Below are 24,118 nucleotides of genomic sequence, written 5' to 3'. Positions count from 1 at the left end.
CTGAAGAGTTGCTATTGAAAGATCAGCTGTTATCCTTATGGGAATGCCCTTGTGTGTTATTTGTTGTTTTTCCCTTGCTGCTTTTAATATTTGTTCCTTGTGTTTGATCTTTGTTAATTTGATTAATATGTGTCTTGGGGTGTTTCGCCTTGGGTTTATCCTATTTGGAACTCTCTGTGTTTCTTGGACTTGGGTAATTATTTCCTTCCCCATTTTAGAGAAGTTTTCAACTATTATCTCCTCAAGGATTTTCTCATGATCTTTCTTTCTGTCTTCTTCTTCTGGGACTCCTATAATTCGAATGTTGGAGCGTTTCATATTGTCCTGGAGGTCTCTGAGATTGTCCTCGTTTCTTTTAATTCGTTTTTCTTGTTTCCTCTCTGATTCATTTATTTCTACCATTCTATCTTCTATTTCACTAATCCTATTTTCTGCCTCCATTATTCTACTATTTGTTGCCTCCAGAGTGTTTCTGATCTCATTTATTGTGTTATTCATTATATTTTGACTCTTTTTTATTTCTTCTAGGTCCTTGTTAAACCTTTCTTGCATCTTCTCAATCCTTGTCTCTAGGCTATTTATCTGTGATTCCATTTTGATTTCAAGATTTTGGATCATTTTCACTATCAATATTCGGAATTCCTTCTCAGGTAGATTCCCTACTTCTTCCTCTTTTGTTTGGTTTGGTGGGCAACTCTCCTGTTCCTTTACCTGCTGAGTATTCCTCTGTCTCTTCATCTTGGTTATATTGCTGCGTTTGGGGTGGCCTCTTTATATTCTGGTAATTTGTGGAGTTCTCTTTATTATGGAGCTACCTCACTTTGGGTGGGGTTCTATCAGTGGCTTGTCAAGGTTTCCTGGTTAGGGAGGCTTGTGTTGGAGTTTTGGTGGGTGGAGCTGGGTTTCTTCTCTCTGGAGTGCAGTGGAGTGACCCGTAATTGGTTATGAGACATCAAAGGTTTTGGGATAATTTTGAGCTGCCTGTATATTGAAGCTCAGGGGAGTGTTCCTGGGTTGCTGGAGAATTTTCGTGGTATGTCTTATTTTGGAACTTGTTGGCCCTTGGGTGGAGCTTGGTTTCGGTGTAGGTATGAAGGTATTTGATGAGCTCCTATTGCTTAATGTTCCCTGAATTCAAGAGTTCTCTAATGTTTTCAGGCTTTGGATTTAAGCCTCCTGCTTCTGGTTTTCAGTTTTATTTTTACAGTAGCCTCTAGACTTCTCCATCTATACAGTACCAATGATAAAACATCTAGGTTAAAGATGAAAAGTTTCTCCACATTGAGGGACACTCAGAGAGGTTCACTGAGTTACAAGGAGAAGAGAAGATGGAGGGGGCAGTTAGAGGTAACTGGAATGAGATGCGGTGAGATCAAAAGAGGAGAGAGCAAGCTAGCCAGTAGTCACTTCCTTATGTGCGCTCTATAGTCTGGACCGCTCAGAGGTATTTACAGAGTTATACGGGGAAGAGGAGAGGGAGGAAGTAGACAGAGGTGACCAGGAGGATAAGAGAGAGGAATGAGTAGGAGAGAGACAAATCCTGCCAGTAACCAGTTCCTTAGGTGTTCTCCACCGTCTGGAACACACAGAGATTCAGAGTTGGATAGAGAAGAGATGGGGGAGAAAAGAGACAGAGGCCACCTGGTGGAGAAAAAGGAGAGTCCAGAGGAGGAGAGAGTGGTCAAGCCAGTAATCTCGCTCTCAGGTAAACTTGGGTAGTGAAGTTTGGGTTTTTAAATGTACAAAATTGACAACAAAAACCTAAGAGCAAAGATTAAAAATCTAGAGTAGAGGTTGGATTTTCAAAGATACAATATAAAAGAAAAGCAGAAGGAAAAAGGAAGAAAGAAAAAAAAAAGAATTATTAAAAGCAAACAAACAAACAAACAAAAAGAAAAGAAAATAACCACCAACAACCATCCAAAGACTATATATGGTGTTTGCCTTAAAAAAAAAAAAGTCTTTTTTTAAAAAAATAGTAATAGGTTATAGAAATAAAAATTAGAGGAGAAATAGAAGACTTGATAGTTAAAAAAAGTTAGAAAAAAAAGAAAAAAAAAAAAGCAAAAAAAAAAAAAAAGGAATGATTTTAAAAATAGTAAAAATATTTCTCGCCCTTCTCCGATGTTATGGGCCATGTGGGATCACTTCCAAGGTGGTTCCCTCTGTTTAACTTCTTCTGTTTGCTGGTTTTTTAGGCTCACTAGTTCAATCGCGCTGTGGGGAGGAGGGATGCTGCAAACAAATAGCACTGTCGTGTGCACACAGTATCTCAGCCCCGCTTGACCTGTCCTTTCTTGCGGCACACAAACCGCTCCGGCTCTACGATGCTCAGCCGGGAACTGTCTGGGGCCGGCCCTAGGCTGCGTGCACTTCCCCGGCCCAAGCCGCTCAGGTTTGGCGCTCAGGCGGCCCTCAGAGGCACAGATTCGGCTGGGACTGCGCTTTGTGCCCTTCCCAGGTCTGAGTAGCTCAGGAGTTTGGCGAGCGTGATCACCGCGGCTTGTCACCTTTTCTGCTGCTGCTGCTCAGCTTTCTGGGTGGACCGCTGGCGCACCCCGCGAGGCAGATTGTGACTGTCCAGCACCCCCAGAAGTCTTAGCAAAGGAGCCTGCTTGCAGTTAGGTAAGTAAAGTCTCTCCGGGTCTGCAATTGCCCCTTTCCAGTCCTTACGGCTCTGGCTGCCTGTCCCTGGCAGGGGATGGTCTGCAGCCGGCTTTTTCCGTTCCGTCCTTTGTTCTGTGCTCGGTCCTGGCGGTGTCTTATGTTTGAGCTTTTCACATGGTAGCTATCCCACAGTCTGGTTTGCTAGCCCAAGTTAGATCGTTCTGGTTGCGCGTGGGGCATTCCTGCCTGATTCTTACAAAGCACTGCAGCCCGCACCTCCTGCACGTCCCTGCCCTGCCCCCACTTCCCAATGGCGGATGCAGGCATCTGTGCTGCTTTTCCGCTGGGGGGGGGGGGGTGGTTACTGTTGGGCTTGTAATCTCTTGGTTTTAATTATTTATCTATTTTTCCTTCCTGTTATCTTGCCCTCTGTGTTTCCAAGGCTCGCCACAGACTTGGCAGGGAGAGTGTTTCCTGGTGTTTGGAAACCTCTCTTCTTAAAATTCCCTTCCCGGGACGGAGCTCCCTCCCCACCTCCTTTGTCTCCTTTTTCGTCTTTTATATTTTTTCCTACCTGTTTTTGAAGACAATGGTCTGCTTTTCTGGTTGCCTGATGTCCTCTGCCAGCCTACAGAAGTTGTTTTGTGGAGTTTGCTCGGCATTGAAATGTTCTTTTGAGGAATTTGTGAGGGAGAAAGTGGACTTCCCATCCTATTCCTCCGCCATCTTTCCCTCCCCCCTCCTGAATATCTCTTTTCAGGAGATTTTAAATACAAATTCAATTTGTTGAATAGTTATAGGACTGTTCAGATTATCAGTTTCATCTTGGGTGAGTTTTTGCAGTCTGACTTCTGAGGAATTGGTCTACTTCATCTGAATTGTCTGGTGTATATGCATAGAGTTGTTTGTAATATTACTCAGGTATTTCTAACATTTTTATTGGAAAGTGAAAGTTAGTGTTGGCTGTGCTGGGTTTTCGTTGCTGCGTGCAGTCTTTGCCTAGTTGCAGAGCGTGGGGGCTACTGTTTGTTTTAGGCTTTTCATTGTGGTGGCTTCTCTTGTTGCAGAGCCTGGGCTGTAGAGTGTGTGGGCTTCAGTAGTTGTGGCACACGGCATGTCACTGTGAAGCATGAGGGAATTTCCTGGAACAGGGATCGAACCCGTGTCCCTTGCATTGGCAGGCGGATTCTTAACCACTGGGCCGCTAGGGAAGTCCTTCCTTCTTAGATTTTTAATGTTGGTACAGTCTCTAGTGATATCCTCTTTTTCATTCTTGATATTGGTTAATGCCGGGGTCCAGCCCCAGTGGATCCAGGGAATTCGAAGCGAGGACGGCGTTGGCGAGGAATACTTAGGTATTTAGAGATATAAGACTAGATTAGAAAGAAATAGTCTAGTAGGAAAATTTAGGCGGAGGAAAGGAGGCTGAATAACTTGGCTTACGGGGAAAACCAATAAAACTCCAGACAAGGAACTTGCACCATCCACGTCAGGCCACCAGCATCCGTTTGAATATCGGAGAGTGCCCCGCCTTGGGCTCTCTCTCTTACGGATCTTAGAAGACAAATAAGTAGGCGTGGTGAGCCTCCCTGCTCCAGATGGGAATTCAGCCGGAAGAACAACAGAATGACAAGGGGAAGCCCAGCATCAGTGCAAAACTCCAAAAACTATTTTTCAAAATCAGCTTATATACCCCAAGTTGTTCATAAAGTAATAGAGTTATGCAGGGGCAGCAGTCCTGACCCTCATTGAGACAAGGCTTTCTTTTTGCATACCCTATCTTCTGGCCAAGAGGCTTGTTAACATTTTTATGGCTCTCTTCCTGGATAATTGTCTATCAACCAGAAAACTCCTTTTCCCTAGAAGTGTTTTCTCTTTACTCTGCATCACCCTCAAAGTACTAAATAAAGTTGCATTCCTGTAGAAGAAAGGTGCAGTGGGTTATAACAAAGAAAGTACTTAACTCAAAGATCTAATGTTGCTAATACCAGATCTGCTGCCTGTTTTTCTATATACCAACTATATCTAAAAATAGAGGATATGAAAATTTGGCAGCAAGTATTGGCTCAACAAATGAAACCTTTAATCAGTCCTATTCTAATGATTTTGACTCCTCAGAAGCCCCTACATTCCTAGCATGCTTTAAGCTTCCTGTGCCTCCCGCAGTCAGGAGGCCTCAAACAATCACATGCGCAACTGTATGAGTCCTGCAGGCAGGCTAAAAAGCCATCAGAGGGGTTTTTGGATTGGAACACTCGTATTATGCCCAGGAGATTTATTATCTAAAAGCTCTAATTTTTTCCAGAAAAAGGTGGTGGGGGGACAGTCCCCGGTTAATGACAGAAGAGTAGGTGGAAAGCATAACACAGTAAAGCAGGCAGATTCTGGTCTTGGCGAGTGGATGCTCAGGAATTTCCAGGGGGAATCCCTGAAGCCGATCACATCCTTGCGTTTTGTCAGGCTTCCTTCTACATGACCTTCTCACGGGTGGGATTCCTCACGCTGGCTCCCGGCAGGTTAAGTTGTGTTTCTCTGTCGTTTTAAATCATTCGTACTAGAACCTTATCAATTGTACTAAAGTTTTCAAAGAACCAGCTCTTGGGTTGCGTGATTTTTTTAAAAAATTGATTTTCTGATTTCAGTGTCATGGACTTCTCTTCTTTATTATTTCCTTTCCTTTGCTTGTTTTGGCTCTATTTTGCTCTTTGTGGTTATTATGAATAACACTACTCTGTTACGAACATTCCTATGCACATTTTTGCTTCAGTTCAGGTCAGTCACTCAGCCGTGTCTGACTCTCTGCGACACCATGGACTGTAGCATGCCAGGCCTCCCTGTCCATCACCAACTCCCAGAGCTTGCTCAAACTCCTATGCATTGAGTCAGTGATGCCATCCAACCATCTCATCGTCTATCGTCCTCTTCTCCCCCCGCCTTCAATCTTTCCCAGCATCAAGGTCTTTCCCAATGAGTCAGTTCTTCCCACTGTTATGCCCAGAGTCCGAGTCCCCAAAACTGAGAGAATATGTCCACAGCAATGCAAAAGCATAAAGGGGTTTTATTGCCAGCTCGAGCCAGGGCTCCTGTGTCATCCAGCGCAGTGGAGTCTTGACGAGAGCCCCGAGCCCAGATTTACAGGAGTATTTATAAGTTTAGAACAAAGACAGGGAGTTGACAAGGGTTGATTGGCCGCAGGTGTTTCCTGGTATTTGCTGATTGGCCAGTCATCATCCCTCTGATTGGCCAGAGTTATCATCTCTCTGATTGGCCAGAGTTACCATCTCTCTGATTGGCCAGAGTTACCATCTCTCTGATTGGCCAGAGTTACCATCTCTCTGATTGGCCAGAGTTACCATCCCTGGAAGCCCCGGAAGCATGACTCAGGGATTATTTTGGGCCTAGTGCACCTCTCTGAGCCTGTCATGGCTCTGGTGAGGTTGTAACACCATCAGGTGGCAAAAGTATTGGAGTTTCAGTATCAGTCCTTCCAATGAATAGTCAGGACTGATTTCCTTTATGATAGAGTGGTTTGATCTCCTTGCTGTCCAAGGGACTCTCAAGAGTCTTCTCCAACACCACAGTTCAAAAGCATCAATTCTTTGGCACTCAGCTTTCTTTACAGTTCAACTCTCACATCCATACATGACTACTGGGAAAACCACAGCTTTGATTAGACGGACCTTTGTTGGCAAATTAATGTCTCTGCTTTTTAATTTGCCACCTAGGATGGTCATAACTTTTCTTCCAAGGAGCAAGTGTCTTTTAATTTCACGGTTGCAGTCAGCATCTGCTTTGATTTTGGAGGCCCCCAAAATAGTCTGTCACTGTTTCCATTGTTTTCCTGTCTATTTGGCAGGAAGTGATGGGACGGGATGCCGTGATCTTAGTTTTTGAATGTTGAGAGTTAAGCCAACTTTTTCACTCTCTTCTTTCGCTTTCATCCAGAGGCTCTTTGGTTCTTCTTTGCTTTCTGCCATAAGGGTCATGTCATCTGCACATCTGAGGTTATTGATATTTCTCCCGGCAATCTTGATTCCAGCTTGTGTTTTGTGCAGTCTGGCATTTTGCATGATGTACTCTGCATAGAAGTTAAATAAGCAGGGTTATTTTTGCTTAGACATGTTTTAAAATTATTTGGGGTATATTCCCAGGAGCGGAATTGCTGGATCATGTGGCAGTTTTGCGTTTAACTGCTTGAACAGTCAGCAGACTGTTTTCCATAGTGGTTGCCTCATTTAACATTCCTATCAGCAAATTTATTTTTGTACCTAGTCCAGCAATCTTACTCTCTTATGTAGTCGATAGTTCATTTATATATAATGCAGTTGGTGATGTACTTGGGTTAATATCTGCTATCTTATTATTTGATTTCAGTTTTTCCAAACCGTTTTTCCTTTTCTCTCTGCTGTCTTGACTTCTTTTGTAGTATTGTATTTCTCTCTGTGATTACCAAGTTCCTTGTGCATTGTTTTATTGCTTACCCCAGGAATTATGATATGTACTCTTGACTTACAGTATTCTAATAAAAATAATAACTTTGGTCACTCTCCCATTAGTGTTCCTCTGACCCCTGTCTTTATCATTTTATTATTACACATAATTATTTTGTATTTTATGTCTTTGAAGGTATTATTTTTTTGTTTTTACAGAGAATGTTCATTTCTGTTTTCCCACACATTTGCCTCTTTTGTGGCTTTTAATTCCTTTTGAATTTTCATCTTAGATTATTTTTATCTTTTAGTGTAGGTTTGGGCCAGTAATTTTTCTTTTTTTTCCCTGTCTGAAAATGTGTTTACTTTCCCTTCACTTATTAAAGGGTATGTCTGCTGACCATAGTATTATGGTGAGCAGTTTTCTCTTAGCTCTTTAAATAAGTCATTTTGCTGTTTTCTAGCATTCCAAAGTCCAGCAGCAGTTGTTCTGTTCAAGGTAAGGTATCTTTTTCCCCGGCCACTGGCTGCTTTTACGATATTTTTCTTTTTTTCCCCCTCAGTTTAAATGCGATATGCTTAGGTGTATTTTTTGTATGTATTCTTCTGGGGATTTGCATAACTTTTTGAATATGGGTTGTCTTTAATCAGTTTTGAGAAACTCTTGACCATCATCTTGTTATATATTGCCTCTGTTCATTCTTTCTTCCCTCTTTTGAGATTCCAGTTATGTATATCCTAAACCTTTTCATGTGTTTTACACATCTGTTATGCTTTTTTCTGTATTTTTCAGTAGGTTTTGATCTGTGTGCTTCTGGTTTGGATATTTTCTATTGCCTTGTTGTCCATTTTGCCAGTTCGTTCTTCTGGTATATCTAATGAGCTCTTCATGTCATCATTTATGTCTTTCACTTACAGAATTTCCCTTTGGCCCTTCTTATGATAGATTCCATTTTCTGGAATCCTTCATCTTTTATTTTCTCAAACATATTTGTCATGTACAGTCTTGGGACTGAGCTGAGTTGAGGCTGGGTTACAGTTTTGATCGGTCTCTGCCTCCCTGTCCTTTGCCCCCACTGCTGAAGGGTGGTCCCTCAGGGGAGGGGCTTCCAGCTGGGAATGAGTTATGCTCATTTCCCCTAGCTGGACTTGAGCCTCTAATTTATGTTTCCTCATACTGATAACACTGCCAAAATCTCCACTCTGCTTTTCAGAGACTTTGTGCTTAGCGTTTTAACCTCCTGCCCTGTGCATCTCCAGAATTTTCAAATATCTTGAAGGGCCCAAACCTAGGAACTTCCCTGTTCACCCATCTGTCACTTTTGTTTTGAATTTTGTCTGTAGTCTTTTTTTTTTTTCCTTCTAATTTTCATTTTATATTGGAGCATCATCTATTAACAGTGTTGTATTAGTTTCAAGGGGGAAAGCAAGGTGATTCCGTTACAGATGGTCTTGCTTGACTCCCAGAGCCCTGCTGGTTTCTTGGTTCTCGAGCCTCAGCCTGGGCAGAACTTACTTCTCAGTCTCTCGCCTTCCACCCAGGCTCAGGAGATGCCTCCTTGGACAAGTGGCCACACTTAGGCAGGCCACCTCTGCATGCTTCCCTGCTGTCTGATTCCTGGTCTGTCTAGTTCAGTAGTTCTCTAGTAGCCTTCAATAGACACTTTAAAACTTTTCCCATATTTTGAAATTGTTCTTGATGGGCACATTGATTTAATTTAAAGTTATTAATTTAAAATTATTTCTTCATGCTTGGAAGTGCTGGTTGCGTATAGTTATGTTACTATATATAAATATATGTTATGTTTATTATATGCAGTGTATATATAAAATATTACATGTAGTGTTATTTTATATATTAACATAATTGGTAAAGTGATTGTCACCTACAGCTATGTGTCAGTGATCACATCCCTTACACAGTTAACTTCTTTTCACACCAGTTTCTCTAAGTGACTCTTGGTTTTGTGACTTCGTTGTGTATACAAGTCTTCTGGAAAATGTTTTCTATCAATGTAGAAGTAAATTGATTGAGTCTTAGTGGAAAGGCCTTGTGGTGAAAATATGTGATTAGTTAAAAATCAGCAATGACTCTGAAACTGGTTACATAAACATGTGAAAAAAAATTTGGTAGTCAAAAGCCCAGATGTACAATTCTTGGGATAATTGATCTATTCCTGTGGTTATGATGATAATTTTAGTATGGTTTTATGTTTGGGGCCAATATTTTTTCTGTGTCCTTAATATCAGTTTACAGTGTTAGTTCTGGTTACATCATGTGATTTCAGAGGTCAAAGAACTCTAGTGTATGTTTTAAAATTTTCCTTTTAATGTGAAAAGAACAGTTTTCCCAGCACCATTTATTGAAGAACCTGTCTTTGCCCCATTGTAAATTCTTGATCCTTTTTCAAAAATAAGGTACCAGTAGGTGCATGGGTTTATTTCTGGGCTTTCTATCTTGTTCCATCGGTCTATATTTCTGTTTTTGTGCCAGTACCATACTGTCTTGATGACTGTAGCTTTGTAGTGTAATCTGAAGTCAGGAAGGTTGAATCCTACAACTCCATTCTTTCTCAAGACTGCTTTGGCTATTCGGGATCTTTTCTGTTTCCATTTTGTTCTGTTCCAATATTTGTTCTAGTTCTGTGAAACATGCCATTGGTAATTTGATAAGGATCGCCTTCAATCTGTAGATTGCATTTGGTAGCATAGTCATTTTCACGATATTGATTCTTCCTACCCAGAAACATGGGATATGGCTCCCTGTGTTTGTGTCATCTTTAATTTCTTTCATCAGTGTCTTATACTTTTCTGTATAGAATTCTTTTGTGTCCTTAGGTAAGTTTATTCCTAGATATTTAATTTTTGTTGTTGCAATGGTGAATGGGATTGATTCCTTAATTTCTCTTTATGATTTTTCATTGTTAGTATATAGAAATGCAAGTGATTTCTGTGGATTGATTTTGTATCCTGCAACTTTGCTAAATTCACTGATTAGCTCTAGTCATTTTCTGATAATGTCTTCAGGGTTTTCTATGTACAGTATCATGTCATCTGCACACAGTGAGAGCTTGACTTCTTGTTTTCTGATCTGAATTCCTTTGGTTTCTTTTTCTTCTCTGATTACTGTAGCTAGGACATCCAGAACTCTGTTGAATAATAGTGGTGAATGTGGACACCCTTATCTTGTTCCTGATCGTAGGGGGAATGCTTTCAATTTTTCACCATTGAGAAGAACGTTTGCTGTAGGCTTATCATATATGCCCTTTGCTGTGTTGAGGAAGGTTCCTTCTGTGCCCATTTTTTGAAGAGTTTTAATCATAAATGGGTGCTACATTTTGTCAAAGGCTTTTTCTGCATCCATTGAGATGATATGATCTTATTTCCAATGTGTTAATCTGGTGTATCACATTGATTGATTTGCATATATTGAAGAATCCTTGCATTCCTGGTATAAACCCAGCTTGATCATGGTGTATGAGCTTTTTGATGTGTTGCTGAATTCTGTGAGCTAAAATTTTGTTGAGGACTTTTGCATCTCTGTTCATCAGTGATACTGGCCTGGAGTTTTCTTCTTTATATTGTCTTTGTCTGGTTTTAGTATCAGGTTGATGGTGGCCTTGTAGCATGAGTTTGGAAGTGTTCGTTCCTCTGCGTTTTTTGAAATAGTTTGAGAAGGATAGGTATTAGATGTTCTCTAAATGTCTGATAGAATTCTCCTTTGAAGCCATCTGGCCCTGGGCTTTTGTTTTTTTGGGAGATTTTTGATCACAGCTTCAATTTCAGTGCTTGCAGTTGGGTTGTTCATAATTTCTATGTCTTCCTGGTTCCGTCTTGGAAGATAGAAGTTTTCTAAGAACCTGTCCATTGCTTCCAGGTTATCCATTTTATGACCATAGTTGTTCACGATAGTCTCATTATCCTTTGTATTTCTGAATTGTCTGAGGTAACCTCTCCTTTACCTTTCTGATTTTGTTGATTTGATTCTTCTCTCTCTCTCTCGATGAATCTGGCTAAAGGTTTGTCAGTTCTGTTTATCTTCTCGAAGGACCAGCTTTCAGTATTATTCATCTTTATTATTGTTTCTTTCATTTCTTGTTCATTTATTCCTGCTTGGGTCTTTGTGATTTCCTTCCTTCTACTAATTTTGGGGCTTTTCTTTTGTCTGCAGTTGTTTTGGGTGTAAAGTCAGGCTGTCTAGTCCGTATTTTTCTTGTTTCTTGAGGTAGGATTGTTTTGTCGTGAACTTCCCTCTTAGAGCTGCTTTTGCGGCATCCCATAGGTTTTGAGTTGTCATGTTTTCATTGTCATTTGTTTCTAGGAATTTTTTATTTCCCTTTTATCTTTAGTAACCTGTTGGTGATTTAGAAACATGTTGCTTATCTCTGTGTGTTTGTGTTTCTTACAGTTTTCTTCTTGTAATTGATATCTAGTCTCATAGCGTTGTGGTCGGAGGAGATGCTTGATACGATTTCAATTTTCTTAAATTTACTGAGGTGTGATTTGTGACCTAAGATGTGTTCTAGCCTGGAGAATGTTCCATGTGCCCTTGGGAAGAAGGTGTATTCTTCTGCATTTGGATGGAATGTCCTGAAGATATCAATGAGATCCATCTCATGTAATGTGTCATTTAAGACTTGTGTTTCCTTATTAATTTTCTGCTTTGATGATCTATCTATTGGTGTGAGTGTGGCATTAGAGTCTTACTACTATTGTGTTACTGTCAGTTTCTCCTTTGATGTCTGTCAGTGTTTGTCTTAGGTATCGAGGTGCTCCTATGTTGGGTGCACGGATATTTATAATTGTTATGTCTTCCTTTTGGACTGATCATTCATCATTCTGTAGTGTCCTTCCTTATCTCTTGTGCTTTTCTTTATTTTAAGGTCTACTTTGTCTGAAATGAGGATTGCTACTCCAGCTTTCTTCTCCTTCCCGTTTGCATGCAATATATTTTTCCATCTCCTCCCTTTCAGTCCTTATGTGCCGTTAGGTCTAAAGTGGGTTTCTTGTAGACAGGATATATATGAGTCTTGCTTTTGTATCCATTCAGCCAGTCTGTGTCTTTTGGTTGGAGCATTTAATCCATTTACATTTAAAATAATTATTGCTCTATATGTTGCTCTTGCCATTTTCTTAATTGTTTGGGGTTGATTTTTTAGATCATTTTTTCTTCTGTTCTATTTCTTGTCTGTATCAGTCCTTTTAACAGTTGTTGTAAAGCTGGTTTGGTGGTACTGAATTCTCTAAACTTCTGCTTGTCTGAAAAGCTTTTTATTTCTCCATCAATTTTGAATGAGATCCTTGCCAGGTACAGTAATCTTGGTTGTAGATTTTTCCCTTTCAGTACTTGAGATATATCCTACCATTCCCTTCTGGCCTGCAGAGTTTCTGCTGAAAGATATCTGTCAAGTGTATGGGGTTTCCCTTGTATGATACTTGTGGCTTCTCCCTTGCTGCTTTGAAGATTCTTTCTTTGTGTTTAGTCTTTGTGACTTTGATTAGTGTGTGTCTTAGCATGTTTCTCCTTGCGTTGATCCTGTATGGGACCCTGTGAGCCTCTTGGACTTGATTGACTGTTTCCTTTTCCACGTTGGGGAAGTTTTGAACTATAATCTCTCAAAATTTTTCTCATACCCCTTCTTTTTTTCTCATTCTCCTGGGGCCCCTATAATTTGAATGTTCGTGCCTTTGCTGTTGTCCCAGAGGTCTCTGAGACTATCCTCAGTTCTTTTCTTTCTTTTAATTCTTCTAGGTCTTTGTTAATTGATTCTTGCATTTTCTCCATTTTGTTTTCAAGGTTTTTGATTCTCTTTACTATCCTCATTCTGAATTGTTTTTCAGGTAGTTTGTCTATTTCCTCTTCACTTATTTGGAATTCTGTGTTTCTGGTTTGCTCCTTCATCTGTGTAGTATTTCTCTGCCTTTTCATAATTTTTTCTGAACTTGTTGTGTTTGAAGTCTCCTTTTCCCAGGCTTCAAGCGAAGTTGAATTCTTTCATTGAAGAAGGTTGAATTCTTTCTTTTGGTTTCTGGCCGCCTAAGGCTGGTCCAGTGGTTGTGTAAGCTTTGTGTAGAGTGAGATTTGTGCTGAGTTTCTGTTTGTGTTTCCTCTGGTGGGTAGGGCTGAGTGAGGTGGTAATCCTATCTGCTGATGATTGAGTGTGTACTTGTGTTTTGTGTGTTGTTTAGCTGAGGCGTCCTGCACAGGGTGCTGCTGGTGGTTGGGCGATGCTGGGTCTTGTGTTCAAGTGGTTTCCTGTGTGTGAGTTCTCACTATTTGATACTCCCTATGGCTATTCTCTGGTAGTCTAGGGTCTGGAGTCAGTGCTCCTACTCCAGAGGTTCAGGACTTGATCTCTGGTCAGAAACAAAGATTCCACAAGTGGTTTGTTATGGCATTAAGTGAGATTAAAACAAATATCCAACAATGAGAAACCAAAGATGAACCCCAGACAAACGGCAGTTACAAAATCAGATGAATAATATTTAAAATCATGGAATATACACATATACATACACACCCATGAGCAAAGTCAAAACAGTCCAACAAAAATAAAGGGCAGTCGATAGATCCGGCAAACAAAGGAAATAAAAAATTCAATTTACCAGGTGAGAACAAAACTAACTCAAGCACAGACTGGAAACAAAACTAAAGCAGTGTGCCAAATGGGGAACAGAGCAATGAAAAGAAAGCTAACAAACATGTTGAGAGGAAAGGAAGGAAAGAAAGAAAGAATGGATATGCAGATTTAAATAGAGACAGATGAAGATTTATATACATTAAAGATTAGCTGCAAGGGGGAAAAACAGGAGTAAAGGCAAAGAAAGGGATAAATATACAAAAATACAATAGGTTTAAAAAAATTAACATTGTCAAGAGGAGAAAAGAAAAAAATGGAAGAAGAAAGAAAGAAGGAAAACTCCACAGAACTGCAACAGCCCAATGTAGAGGCAGAGGTTTATAACAATGTTAAAAAGTGTGACTGCATATACACATATACATACACACCCACAGACCAAATCCAAAAAGCCCAACAAAAATAAAGTACAATAGATTGACCCAGTGAACAAAAGAACCCAAAAATTATATCTACCAGAACAAAACTGGGCAAAGCACAAACTGGAAAAGAAAACGAGAATGCAGTGCCGACTGGGGAATAAAGCACTGAAACTAAAAGTGACAACTCTGCTGAGAGGAAAGGACAGAAAGAAACAAAAGAAGGACATGCAAAGGTAGATAAAGGTAGATAAAGAAGATTTATATATGTTAAAGATTAACTGCAAGGGGAAAAGAACCGTAGGGAAAGCAAACTAAGGAATAAATATAGAAAAAATAAAACTAGGTTTAAAAAATTAAAGAGAAAAGAAAAAGGAAAGCTCCCCGGAACTGCAGAAGCCCAACGTAGAGGCGAGGTTTATAGCAATAAAAAATGTGACTAGAAAAAATAAAGCTCAAAAGCTCAATTGGATTTCATAGTGCCAGTAAAATCAACAGCTACAACAGAGGGGGCGGGGTGGGGGGAGAGAAAATAGAAAAAAATAAATCTAAAAGAATCTACAGAACAAGTCAAAAAATAAGAATAATAAATGTTTTTCTCGAGTCATTGCTGTCAGCGTCCTATCCCTGACTGGAGGTCACAGCCCACTTTCCCTCCCTCGGATGCCCCCCAGCCCTGTGCTGATCTCTGGACCTGCTGCGGGGGCAGCTCAGAGTCTAATCTGGTCCTATTCCTGTGTGTTCTTGCCTCCGGTGTCCACAGCTATCAGAACCAGTAGTGTTCTTTTGTGGGAGCTCTCAGTGACCTTTTATCTATTCCATAGAGACAGAGTCTTCCTAGTTGATCGTGTGGATTTAGTCTGCAGCTTGTACAGCTGGTGGTGAGGTTTTAGGTCTTCTTCCTTAGCCACACTGCCCCTGGGTTTCAATTGTGGTTTCATTTCCACCTATCCATGTGGGTCATCCACTGGGGTTTGCTCCTGCGGCTGCCCTGGTGGACGTGGGTTTGCCCCTGTGAGGGCCAAGGGTGGAGGTGGTGCAGCTGCTTGGGCCGCAGGGGTTCTGGCAGCACCAGGTACTCAGGGGAGTTGGCTGAGAGGGCAGCAGGAAATACAGTGCTCTAGAAGGGTATGGCAACCAGTCTTGGGCGGTACGCTCCAGTGTTGTTGCCTGGAGAACCCCCTCCTCCCTGACAGAGTTGCCTGGCAGGCCACAGATAAGAGAGCGGCAAAAAGCTGCATATGACTGAAGTGGGCACAGATGCAAGACTTTTTTTGCCTGTGGCAGCTCTGCCCCAGTGAGAGTTGAGCATGAAGGTGGCGCAGCTGCTTGGCTTTCGGGGACGCTGGCAGCAAGTGTGCAAGGACACGGCCTGCCTCCGCTGCAGGAGTTACGTCCCTATCAGAGTCTTTTTTCAAGCCTCTTGTAGCTGGTGATCAAAAGGCGTGTCTGTAGCTCCACCTGTTCAGGCACTTAGAGGGCTGGCTACCTTGCCTGGGGTCCTTCTCTGTTGTTGGGTGTGTCAGGCACATAGAGGGGCCCTCCTGGCTGGGATCCTAGTCTGTAGGTTGGCGCGCCTGGCACTTAAAGTGGCACCTGAGAGGGGTCCTGCTCTGTAGTGCCGTGTGTCAGGCGTTTGATGGGCCAGCCTCTCTCTATTGTTCAGCTGCCGATGCTGGCATGTGGGGAGAGAGAGGCTATGGTGATGGCTCCGTCCCCTACCCATGACTCAGCAGTATCGCCTTGCTTCCGTGGCTGCCTGGCTTTCCTCCCTCATATCCGCTAAGTCCGTCTCTTCTCCCTCACATGCCCTCAGTCCATCTCTCCAGAGTCAACAGCAGCCCTCGCCCTGGAACGGCCCCACAATCCCTAAACTCCAGCTCCCGGCTGCTGCGCCTTCCAGGGGACCAGTGTCCCTGTCCGGGGTGTGTATGGCTGCGGCAAGGACTGTCTGATTCTCATTCCATTTAGGCTGCCACAGATCGGCTGTTTCACTCGCAGCCTTAAGTGTTTCTCCTCTGACTCAGCCAGTTGGCCCATGCGCGGATTGGACCCCTGCCTCAGTTCCCCCACCCGCCGAGGGCAGGTCCACTCCTTCTGACACTCCTGTTTTCCCCTAGTTCCTTCGTCATACCGAGCTTTGCGTGGTTCTCTATCTTCTCTTCCGCTGCTCAGGTCCTCTTGCCCCCTGTTAGCTGGTGTTCTGCATGCACTTCTGTCTCTGAAGGTGTTTTCCTGATGTGTCCTTGGACAGAGATGTACCCCACGTCCACCGACTCCTCTGCCCTCTTGTTCTAGGGAAGATTTTTACCTCTTATTTTTAAGAAAGTTCTATTTGAGTCTAGGGTAAATTGAGGACTATCTTGTAATTAAACGTTAAAAAAAACCCTTAGCTACTATTCTACTGGAGCTTTTTATTTATGTATGCTTACTTTATATATACTTATTTATAGTTTGAAATCTTCCTATAAACTGTGTGTCCTAAATAAATAGCATTAATTACACTATTTATTCATGGCTATGCCTGTTTTAATAAAGAGTGATATTTTTGAAGCCAAAACAAAATTAAGTATACATTCTTCGTTTTTTTTGCCAACTGTGGAATATCTCATTGTATGACCCACAAGCAAGATATTTGCATGATTTCTTCAACATATGGTAATGTTCTCCAAGGACATAAGCATAAATAAGCCACAGCTGCTAAATGTGGAAATCCAAATCATTCGGTTCCCAAGGAGTAAATGATTCTTGTCCTGTGTTTTTAGGTTCCCAGATTGTGGTGAGCCGTCTCCTCGGCTGGTGGCCCTGAATTTAGCTGGCGATCCTATTGATCCCACTGATCCTACTGATCCTCCCACAGTGGAGAGGGACTGTGGCTTTTGGTGTCACCGAGAGTGGAAAATCGATCCTGATCTTGGCTGTTCCTTTTTGCACGTGTGTGATTGTTCACCTCCTTGTCGAAAGATGTGCTTTAGGAGAGGAGAGCTTTCATTTGCTCGGTATTTCATAGGACTGATTTCAGGCATTTGCCTCTCTGCCACGTTGTTTACTTTTTTCACTTTTTTGATTGATGGGATAAGATTCCGGTATCCTGAAAGACCCATTATAATGTATGCTGCCTGCTACATGATGGTGTCATTAATTTTCTTTCTTGGGTTTTTGCTTGAGGACCGAGTCGCCTGCCGTGCATCCAGCCCTGCACAGTATAAGGCTTCCACAGTGACCCAAGGATCTCATAACAAAGCTGGTATCATGCTTTCCATGATACTCTATTTTTTCACTATGGCTGGCAGCATTGGTGGGTGATTCTTACCATCACATGGTTCTTGGCAGCTGTGCCAAAGTGGGGTAGTGAAGCTATCGAGAAGAAAGCCTTGCTGTTTCCTGCCGAAGCGTGGGGCAACCCTGGAACGCTGACCGTCATCCTTTCAGCGATGAATAAAATGGAAGGTGACGGTATCAGTGGCATGTGTTTTGTTGGCCTCTACGATGTTGCTGCCTTGAGGTATTTTGTTCTTGCACCCCTCTGCCTGTGTGTGGTAGTTGGGGTTTCACTCCTTTTAGCTGGCATTATATCCCTAAACAGAGTGCGAGTTGAGATTCCATTTGAAAAGGAGAACCAGTATAAACTGGTGGAGTTTATGATCTGGATTGGTGTTTTCAGCACTCTGTATCTCATACCACTCATGGTTGTACTTGGATGCTACTTTTTGAGCAAGCTTCCCGCGGCATCTGGGAAACAACGTGGATACAAGAACTCTGCAGAGAATATCACATTCCATGTCCATATCAGGTAAGGGAAACCTTGTTCTAAATTTCAAAACATTTAACAGTGAAAAGAGCTAATCTTAGATTTTTTTTTTTTGACTCTTCATGTAAAACCTGAACGTTAAATGTTTGAAGTGAAGTTAATGAACAAATTTATTGTAGTAAGAATGTCATGCACACGTTTCTATTAACATCTTCCTTCTAAAAGATCACTTTTTTTAGTCCAAGCCATGGGCTTTTAAGCACTTTACTTCTGCTACCACAAAATAGTTGCTTGTTGATTACTTAGAAGTCTGCAGGTTTGAGGGGAAGATGTTGATTAAAGACAGTGTCTGTGGAAATTTTAGTGATACTTAGAATGGGAGTTTTAAAAGTTTTGAAAAAACATTCGAATGCATTTGTACAAACAGTTTCATCTCTTAGTTGGTCTTAGTTTTTCTTTTTTGCATACTGAATATTTTGTGATTTACCTTTTAATTTAAAGAGATCAGATAATCATAGAATTTTAGATCTAGAGAGGACCTTCAGTTCAATTCAGTTCAGTTCAGTCGCTCAGTCGTGTCCGACTGTTTGCGACCCCATGAATCACAACACGCCAGGCCTCCCTGTTCATCACCATCTCCTGGAGTTCACTCAGACTCACGTCCATCGAGTCCGTGATGCCATCCAGCCATCTCATCCTCGGTCGTCCCCTTCTCCTCCTGCCCCCAATCCCTCCCAGCATCAGAGTCTTTTCCAATGAGTCAACTCTTCTCATGAGGTGGCCAAAGTACTGGAGTTTCAGCTTTAGCATCATTCCTTCCAAAAAAAATCCCAGGGTTGATCTCCTTCAGAATGGACTGGTTGGATCTCCTTGCAGTCCAAGGGACTCTCAAGAGTCTTCTCCAACACCACAGTTCAAACGCATCAATTCTTCGGTGCTCAGCCTTCTTCACAGTCCAACTCTCATATCCATACAGGACCACAGGACAAACCATAGCCTTGACTAGACGGACCTTAGTCAGCAAAGTAATGTCTCTGCTTTTGAATATGCTATCTAGGTTGGTCATAACTTTTCTTCCAAGGAGTAAGTGTGTTTTAATTTAATGCCTGTTAGAAATGGTGTATTCAAGTTCCCTGTGTAATTTAGAGTTCTTAAACATCTATCTTATTTGAGGCTTAGAAATGTTAAGTGACTTGCTCACTTTATTCAAGTACTTATGCATTATAGATAACTTCTGTTTACTTGTCTCTTTCCCCTGGTAGACAGTGAAGTCTTTAAATGCAAGAACGTCTTTTTCATATTTTTTCGAAGCATGTTCTATATGTTAGCAGCTGATGGCATTGAGGATAGAATGTGTAGATTGAGAAGAAAAGAAATTTTTAAGAAAAGTTCCAGTTTCACTGGAAACAAGGAGTGTGTGATTAGCACATAGTCAATTCTGTAAATACTTGATGACTGAAAATGCCATTTCCTTTTTTATTTTGTGGTATCAATAATTCTACACAAAATTACATTTTAATTATTATATCATTATTCTTTATATTATATATAACATAATATTATAATATTATAAATATTTGCTACTGGCTTTTAAAACACCAACCTATATTTGAGAGACCAGAAAAAAATGAATAATTGAAATTTTATTACATTTCTTGATAGATGCTTCCTAAGAACTCTTAATATGAGTTTTCAGGCCTAAAGCTAAGTAATCAAATTTTGCCTCTAATGAGAGAGAAAGAGGTGATTGAATTACATCATGTGCTTCTTCATGTAAGGTTTCTAGGACTCTAAATATATATTATCTTAGGACTAATACTCAGTGCTCAGCCGGTTTGAGAGGAGTGTTGGGTACGTTTTCTGACATCCGAATTGACTCATCAGGCCTGCGCTCGAATTTTTGTCTCCCGAGCCCAAGGAACCTTCCAGAGCTGTGTTAGCCAGCCCCCTCTGCTTGACCTTTTCCCTGCCTTTTCTTCACAGAGTGGGCTTTGTTCAGATGCCCCGAGGGAAGGAGCGGCCCTCTCAGTCTCTAGCTCCCTCACTGGGCTTCCCTTTTGTTTGAAATCTTGGATTGTGGCTGCCTAAGGACCTCTTTTAAACTGTATTTCGCTTTTCTAGCTCTTGGTAGGCTGACCTACAAGCTGTTTGCGTCTGTCACTGGAAGTGGGGACACCCTGGGGGCCTTCTGTCATCTGAAGCCACATGTAACAGGCCCAGTAATTGTATTGATCAAGGTTATTTGATACCGGGAAAACAAGAACCAGGGGTCCTTGCTTGGTACCCATGGTTGTGTTTCTGATCAGAACCCCCAGCTTGCCTGGGCTGTTTCAGTGCCACGTGAACTTGGGAAAGAGGTGGAGCAAGCGGCCCATGCGGCCTGGAGACAGAGGAGCTGGTCTGCCCTCTTCCCTTGCCCCTGCCGGCCCAGGGCAGGCCTTGCGATGACGGGCTGCTGGTGGTGGAGGAGAAGGCTGAGGAGGGAGGGGTGACGTGACCTGTGTTCTGGGACATGGTCACATGTGGGTTTTCTTTTTCAGTTTGAAAGAATGACTGCTTTTAGTCTTCCCTCCGGTTTCACTTTAAAGTTGAAACTGAAGATTTTATTCTTAAAGTTGAGCACAGTGACTTTATGGTCTTTTTGAAAGCAACAGTTGAGGTTTAAAAACACATCTCAGAGAACTCCACTAGATAAAGCCAAAAACAGAACGTGTTCAGGGTGAACTGCGGGCGGGACCCCAAACTGCACTCTGTCTCTCCCAGAGTGTGTAATCGCTGAGATGGGTGGATATAGGACCCCAAGCACCCTGGGGACTTGAGGTCCTCAAGTGACAGCAGAGGTCCGGGCTGAGCCAGGAGCAGTGGGGCCTGTGCCCTGGTGAGTGGAGAGCCTCGAGGGTGGGAGTGGGGCCAGGAGAGGGGTGGGAGACTCGGGGGCGGAGGGTGGGGAGTACCTGGTGGTGTCTGGGAGGCACTGGCTGTCGCGGCTCGAGGCAGGGACACCCTGAACCTCCACTGTGCAGTCCCCATGGGGCAGAGTCGTCTGGCAGCTCAGGATCGGAAGTTTAGAGGGTGAGTTCACGGCAGGTTGAGTGAACCCCGGTATCCACTCTGGGTTCATTTTAGGTGCCTGGAGTGAGGTTGGTCAAGCCCTTGCTGAGCTCGAGTGAGGGAGTCTGACAGGGAGGACCGAGCTCAGGGTGAGAGTGAGGGGCAGCTAGTGTGGTGAGTCCTCCTCAGCCGGGTGGGATCTGGGGACACCCTTGACTTCAGGGGTGCCTTTCAGTAGCCTCCCTGGAGGGTTGTTTGGGGGTTATTGGGGGCAGAAGCCCGCTTAGAAGACGTGTTCATTCCCAGGGGTGGTGGTTTCTGAAGCAGTTTATACTGGTCGGTTCGACTGTGACCCAGTATCTTGCAGGGTCATGTTTTAGAGGGGGCCTGAGCCATGGGCACGGCCTTCCTTCTCCCGCACCCCACACTCCCCTGTCATCTTTCTGGCAGCCCCTCCCCCCTCTCTGCACCCTTGATGGTGGGCCTGAGCCCAGCCCCCCTGTTACCACGGAGCCCCTTGTGACTGAGCGGGTTCCGGTTCCGGGCTCCTGGGAGACGTGCTGGAGGCAGAGCCTTGGTGCCATTTCTCCTTGAGACAGCGGTGCGGGTGGTCATAGTGTGAGAGCAGTGGTCCTAGTGTGAGAGCGGTGTGTGTGAGAGTGGTGTGTGAGAGCGGTTGTGTGAGAGCGGTGGCCGCAGTGTGAATAGTGGTGGTCGTAGTGAGAGATCGGTGCTGCGAGCTCGGGAGCCGAGGTATCCTACCGTGAAACAACGGTTGCCCCCGAGTAGGGGGCTGCCCCCATCCGCGAGGATGGGTCGCCGAAGGCCCACCTATGGGCGTTATTCCAGTGCTGCAACCCCAAGGCACAGGCCAAGACAAGGAAGAACTTGGCCTCCGCCCAAGTCCTGGAAGGAGAGGGGCCTGAGGTGAGAGCAGCCTGCAGCTGGGCCCGTCGGACTGGCCCTCACCCGGCAAAGCGTCGGGGTTGTGTTTCATTTCATTAGCATGGCTGTGAGCCCTGTCAGCCTGGGCGCTTTGGCCTTAGTGCATAGCATCGACCCCAACAGTTTACCCTGTAAGACGCTGTGCAGGTGCTGCGTGGAGGGTGGGCGGGGGCCCCACAAGAAGGGAAACACTGGCTGGAGGAGTCACTGGGGCACGTGGACTGAGCTACTGAGTCAGTCCTTGAAGTAGAAATGCTAAGCCCCTTAACGATTCCCTTCTTCCAAAGAAAGCATATACTGGCTGGAGTAGTCTCTGGGGCATGAGGATCTAGCTAGAGAGTCAGTCCTTGAAGTAGAAAGGCTAAGCGCATTAAGGTCTCCCATCTTCCAAAGCACAGAGCAGTGTGGCCAGTATTTTAATCACGGGTACCTACTGCTTCCGTGTCTGACATACACCCTCATAGCTACACATGTCTGCTACATGCCTCTCACGAGTGCTGGGCACTGTTCCTGGTGCTGCACACTCAGTGTGTAGGAGGGGATACGTAGCCCAGGGTTTTTTAATTTCTGCAAAGAGAAATAGAACGTGTGGTCAGCTTGAGCAAGTTCACCATGTGGACGGCCCCACGTGCACGCAAATTGTGGCAAAATACATATAACATCAATTTCACATTTTAACCAGTGGATTGAATGACTGGGTGGCTTCCGTGGAGTCAGGCTAACAGATGACCTTGGGGTGCCATCTGCCTTTTTCCCAGAGGGACACTCCAAAGCCTGGTGGCTTCCCTTTTTTCTTCCTTCTCCCCAGTGGCTCTAGGTCACTGGTCTGTGTGTCCTTTAAGAATCTCTTTATCCACTTTGTTGTTAGGTTTATCTTTTGGAAAGCTTCTCAGACGTCCTGGGCCTTGAGAAGGCAGGCTTGGATTCCGGGTTCTCCCCTACCGTGTGCCTGCCAGGTCGAGGGGGAGGCTGAAGGCCGGTGTGGATTATAGTGGTCTGTGTGGTCTTGGGGTCAGTGGAGCCCCTCTTCTCTGGAGGGGCTAGGAGAACCTTTATGTGGAGCCTGGAGAGACTTGACAGGGCCAGTCTTGACAGTCTCACTGTCTTTTTAAATTATGTCTGCATTTAGTTTCTCATTTCTTTGTTTTTTTAGGAGAAGAACATACAACTAATTAGGGAGCATCTTCGGAGACGAGAAGAAGAAATATCAGTGCTCAAGGCCGAAATCAACAACACCAGGGTCAGAATGGGGATTCTCACGTGTTGACATTTGCCCTGTGTGGGTCACCGCTAGCCTCCGTGTTGCTGTCCTTAATCTCTGTCTGATTTTCAAGTCATTTTTCACATCTTCCCTCTGAGCAGACCTGGGTGGATCAGTTTGGGGTTCTTATACCTTGTTTCAAATTTATGATGAGACAATGTAATTTTAGTACATTTGAGGGGGGAGTGCTCTTAACTTAGATTTTTGTCCACACTACACTTTGTGTGGGATCTTAGTTCCCCAACCAGGGATTGAACCCTGTGACCCCTGCAGAAGTGTGGAGTCTTAACTACTGGGCCCCTGGGCAAGTCCACTCTAAATTTCGACTGAACTGGCGGGATTCCGACGTGCCTTAGCATGTTTCTGGCTATAGCGTGAGGCTGAGAGGAGTTATCGGGCCTGAATTTGAGCAGGAGGTTAAAGGTGCTCCTTTGGCCCCGCCCTGCAGCTGCTGCTGGACCACCTGGAGTTCCTGGTTTCCCGGTACCAGCCATCCTTCCAGTTGACGGCGGGCAAGCGGCAGGCACAGTCCCCAGCCAGCATGACCAGCGAGGTGGAGGTGCTCAGGGCTCTGAGATTGCTCTTTGAGCACCACAAGGCCCTGGATGAGAAGGTACCAGCCCCCCAGCCGTCCTGGATTTGTACACTTGCTGCCTTGTTCGGAGGGTGATGCACTTATTTATGTAACTAGTTGACTTTTGAGCTTCTTGAATTCTTGTATATACATTTTTTTCTGTAAGAAGTCAGAGTTTTATATGGTTAAAAAGCATTGCCTGCGTACATGCTCAGTCATGTCTGAATCTTTGCAACCCTGTGGACTGTATCCCACCACGCTCCTCTGTTCATGGGGCTTCCCAGGCATGAATCCTGGAGTGGGTGGCCATTTTCCACTCCATGGAATCTTCCCGACCCAGGGATCGATCCTGCCCTCTTGCATTGGCAGGCGGATTCTTTACCACTGAGCCATCTGGGAAGCCCCCAGTTAAAAAGTATTAGTTGGCATGAATGTCTCAAGATGTATTATATTCTGTATATCAACTTGCAGTGAAAAACTGGGTAATAGAATTAATTTAGGA

At 43.6% G+C, this 24,118-nt stretch overlaps 1 protein-coding gene across 1 annotated transcript in view; it reads left to right on the top strand.

The window, feature by feature from the left end:
* LOC132658558 (liprin-alpha-1-like) overlaps positions 1–24,118 on the top strand; it is a 75,166-nt gene that overhangs the window by 38,118 nt on the left and 12,930 nt on the right. Inside the window, exons 6-8 of the mRNA XM_060405827.1 lie at positions 16,800–17,827; positions 22,935–23,021; positions 23,491–23,655. Of these exons, the coding sequence (XP_060261810.1) occupies positions 17,735–17,827; positions 22,935–23,021; positions 23,491–23,655 (345 nt within the window). The 5' untranslated portion in view covers positions 16,800–17,734. The remainder of the gene's footprint in view (positions 1–16,799; positions 17,828–22,934; positions 23,022–23,490; positions 23,656–24,118) is intronic.

The sequence above is a fragment of the Ovis aries genome, chromosome 24 (genome assembly GCF_016772045.2).
Source record: "Ovis aries strain OAR_USU_Benz2616 breed Rambouillet chromosome 24, ARS-UI_Ramb_v3.0, whole genome shotgun sequence".
NCBI classification, from domain to species: Eukaryota; Metazoa; Chordata; class Mammalia; order Artiodactyla; family Bovidae; genus Ovis; species Ovis aries.
This window is presented reverse-complemented; position numbering and strand designations above follow the sequence as displayed.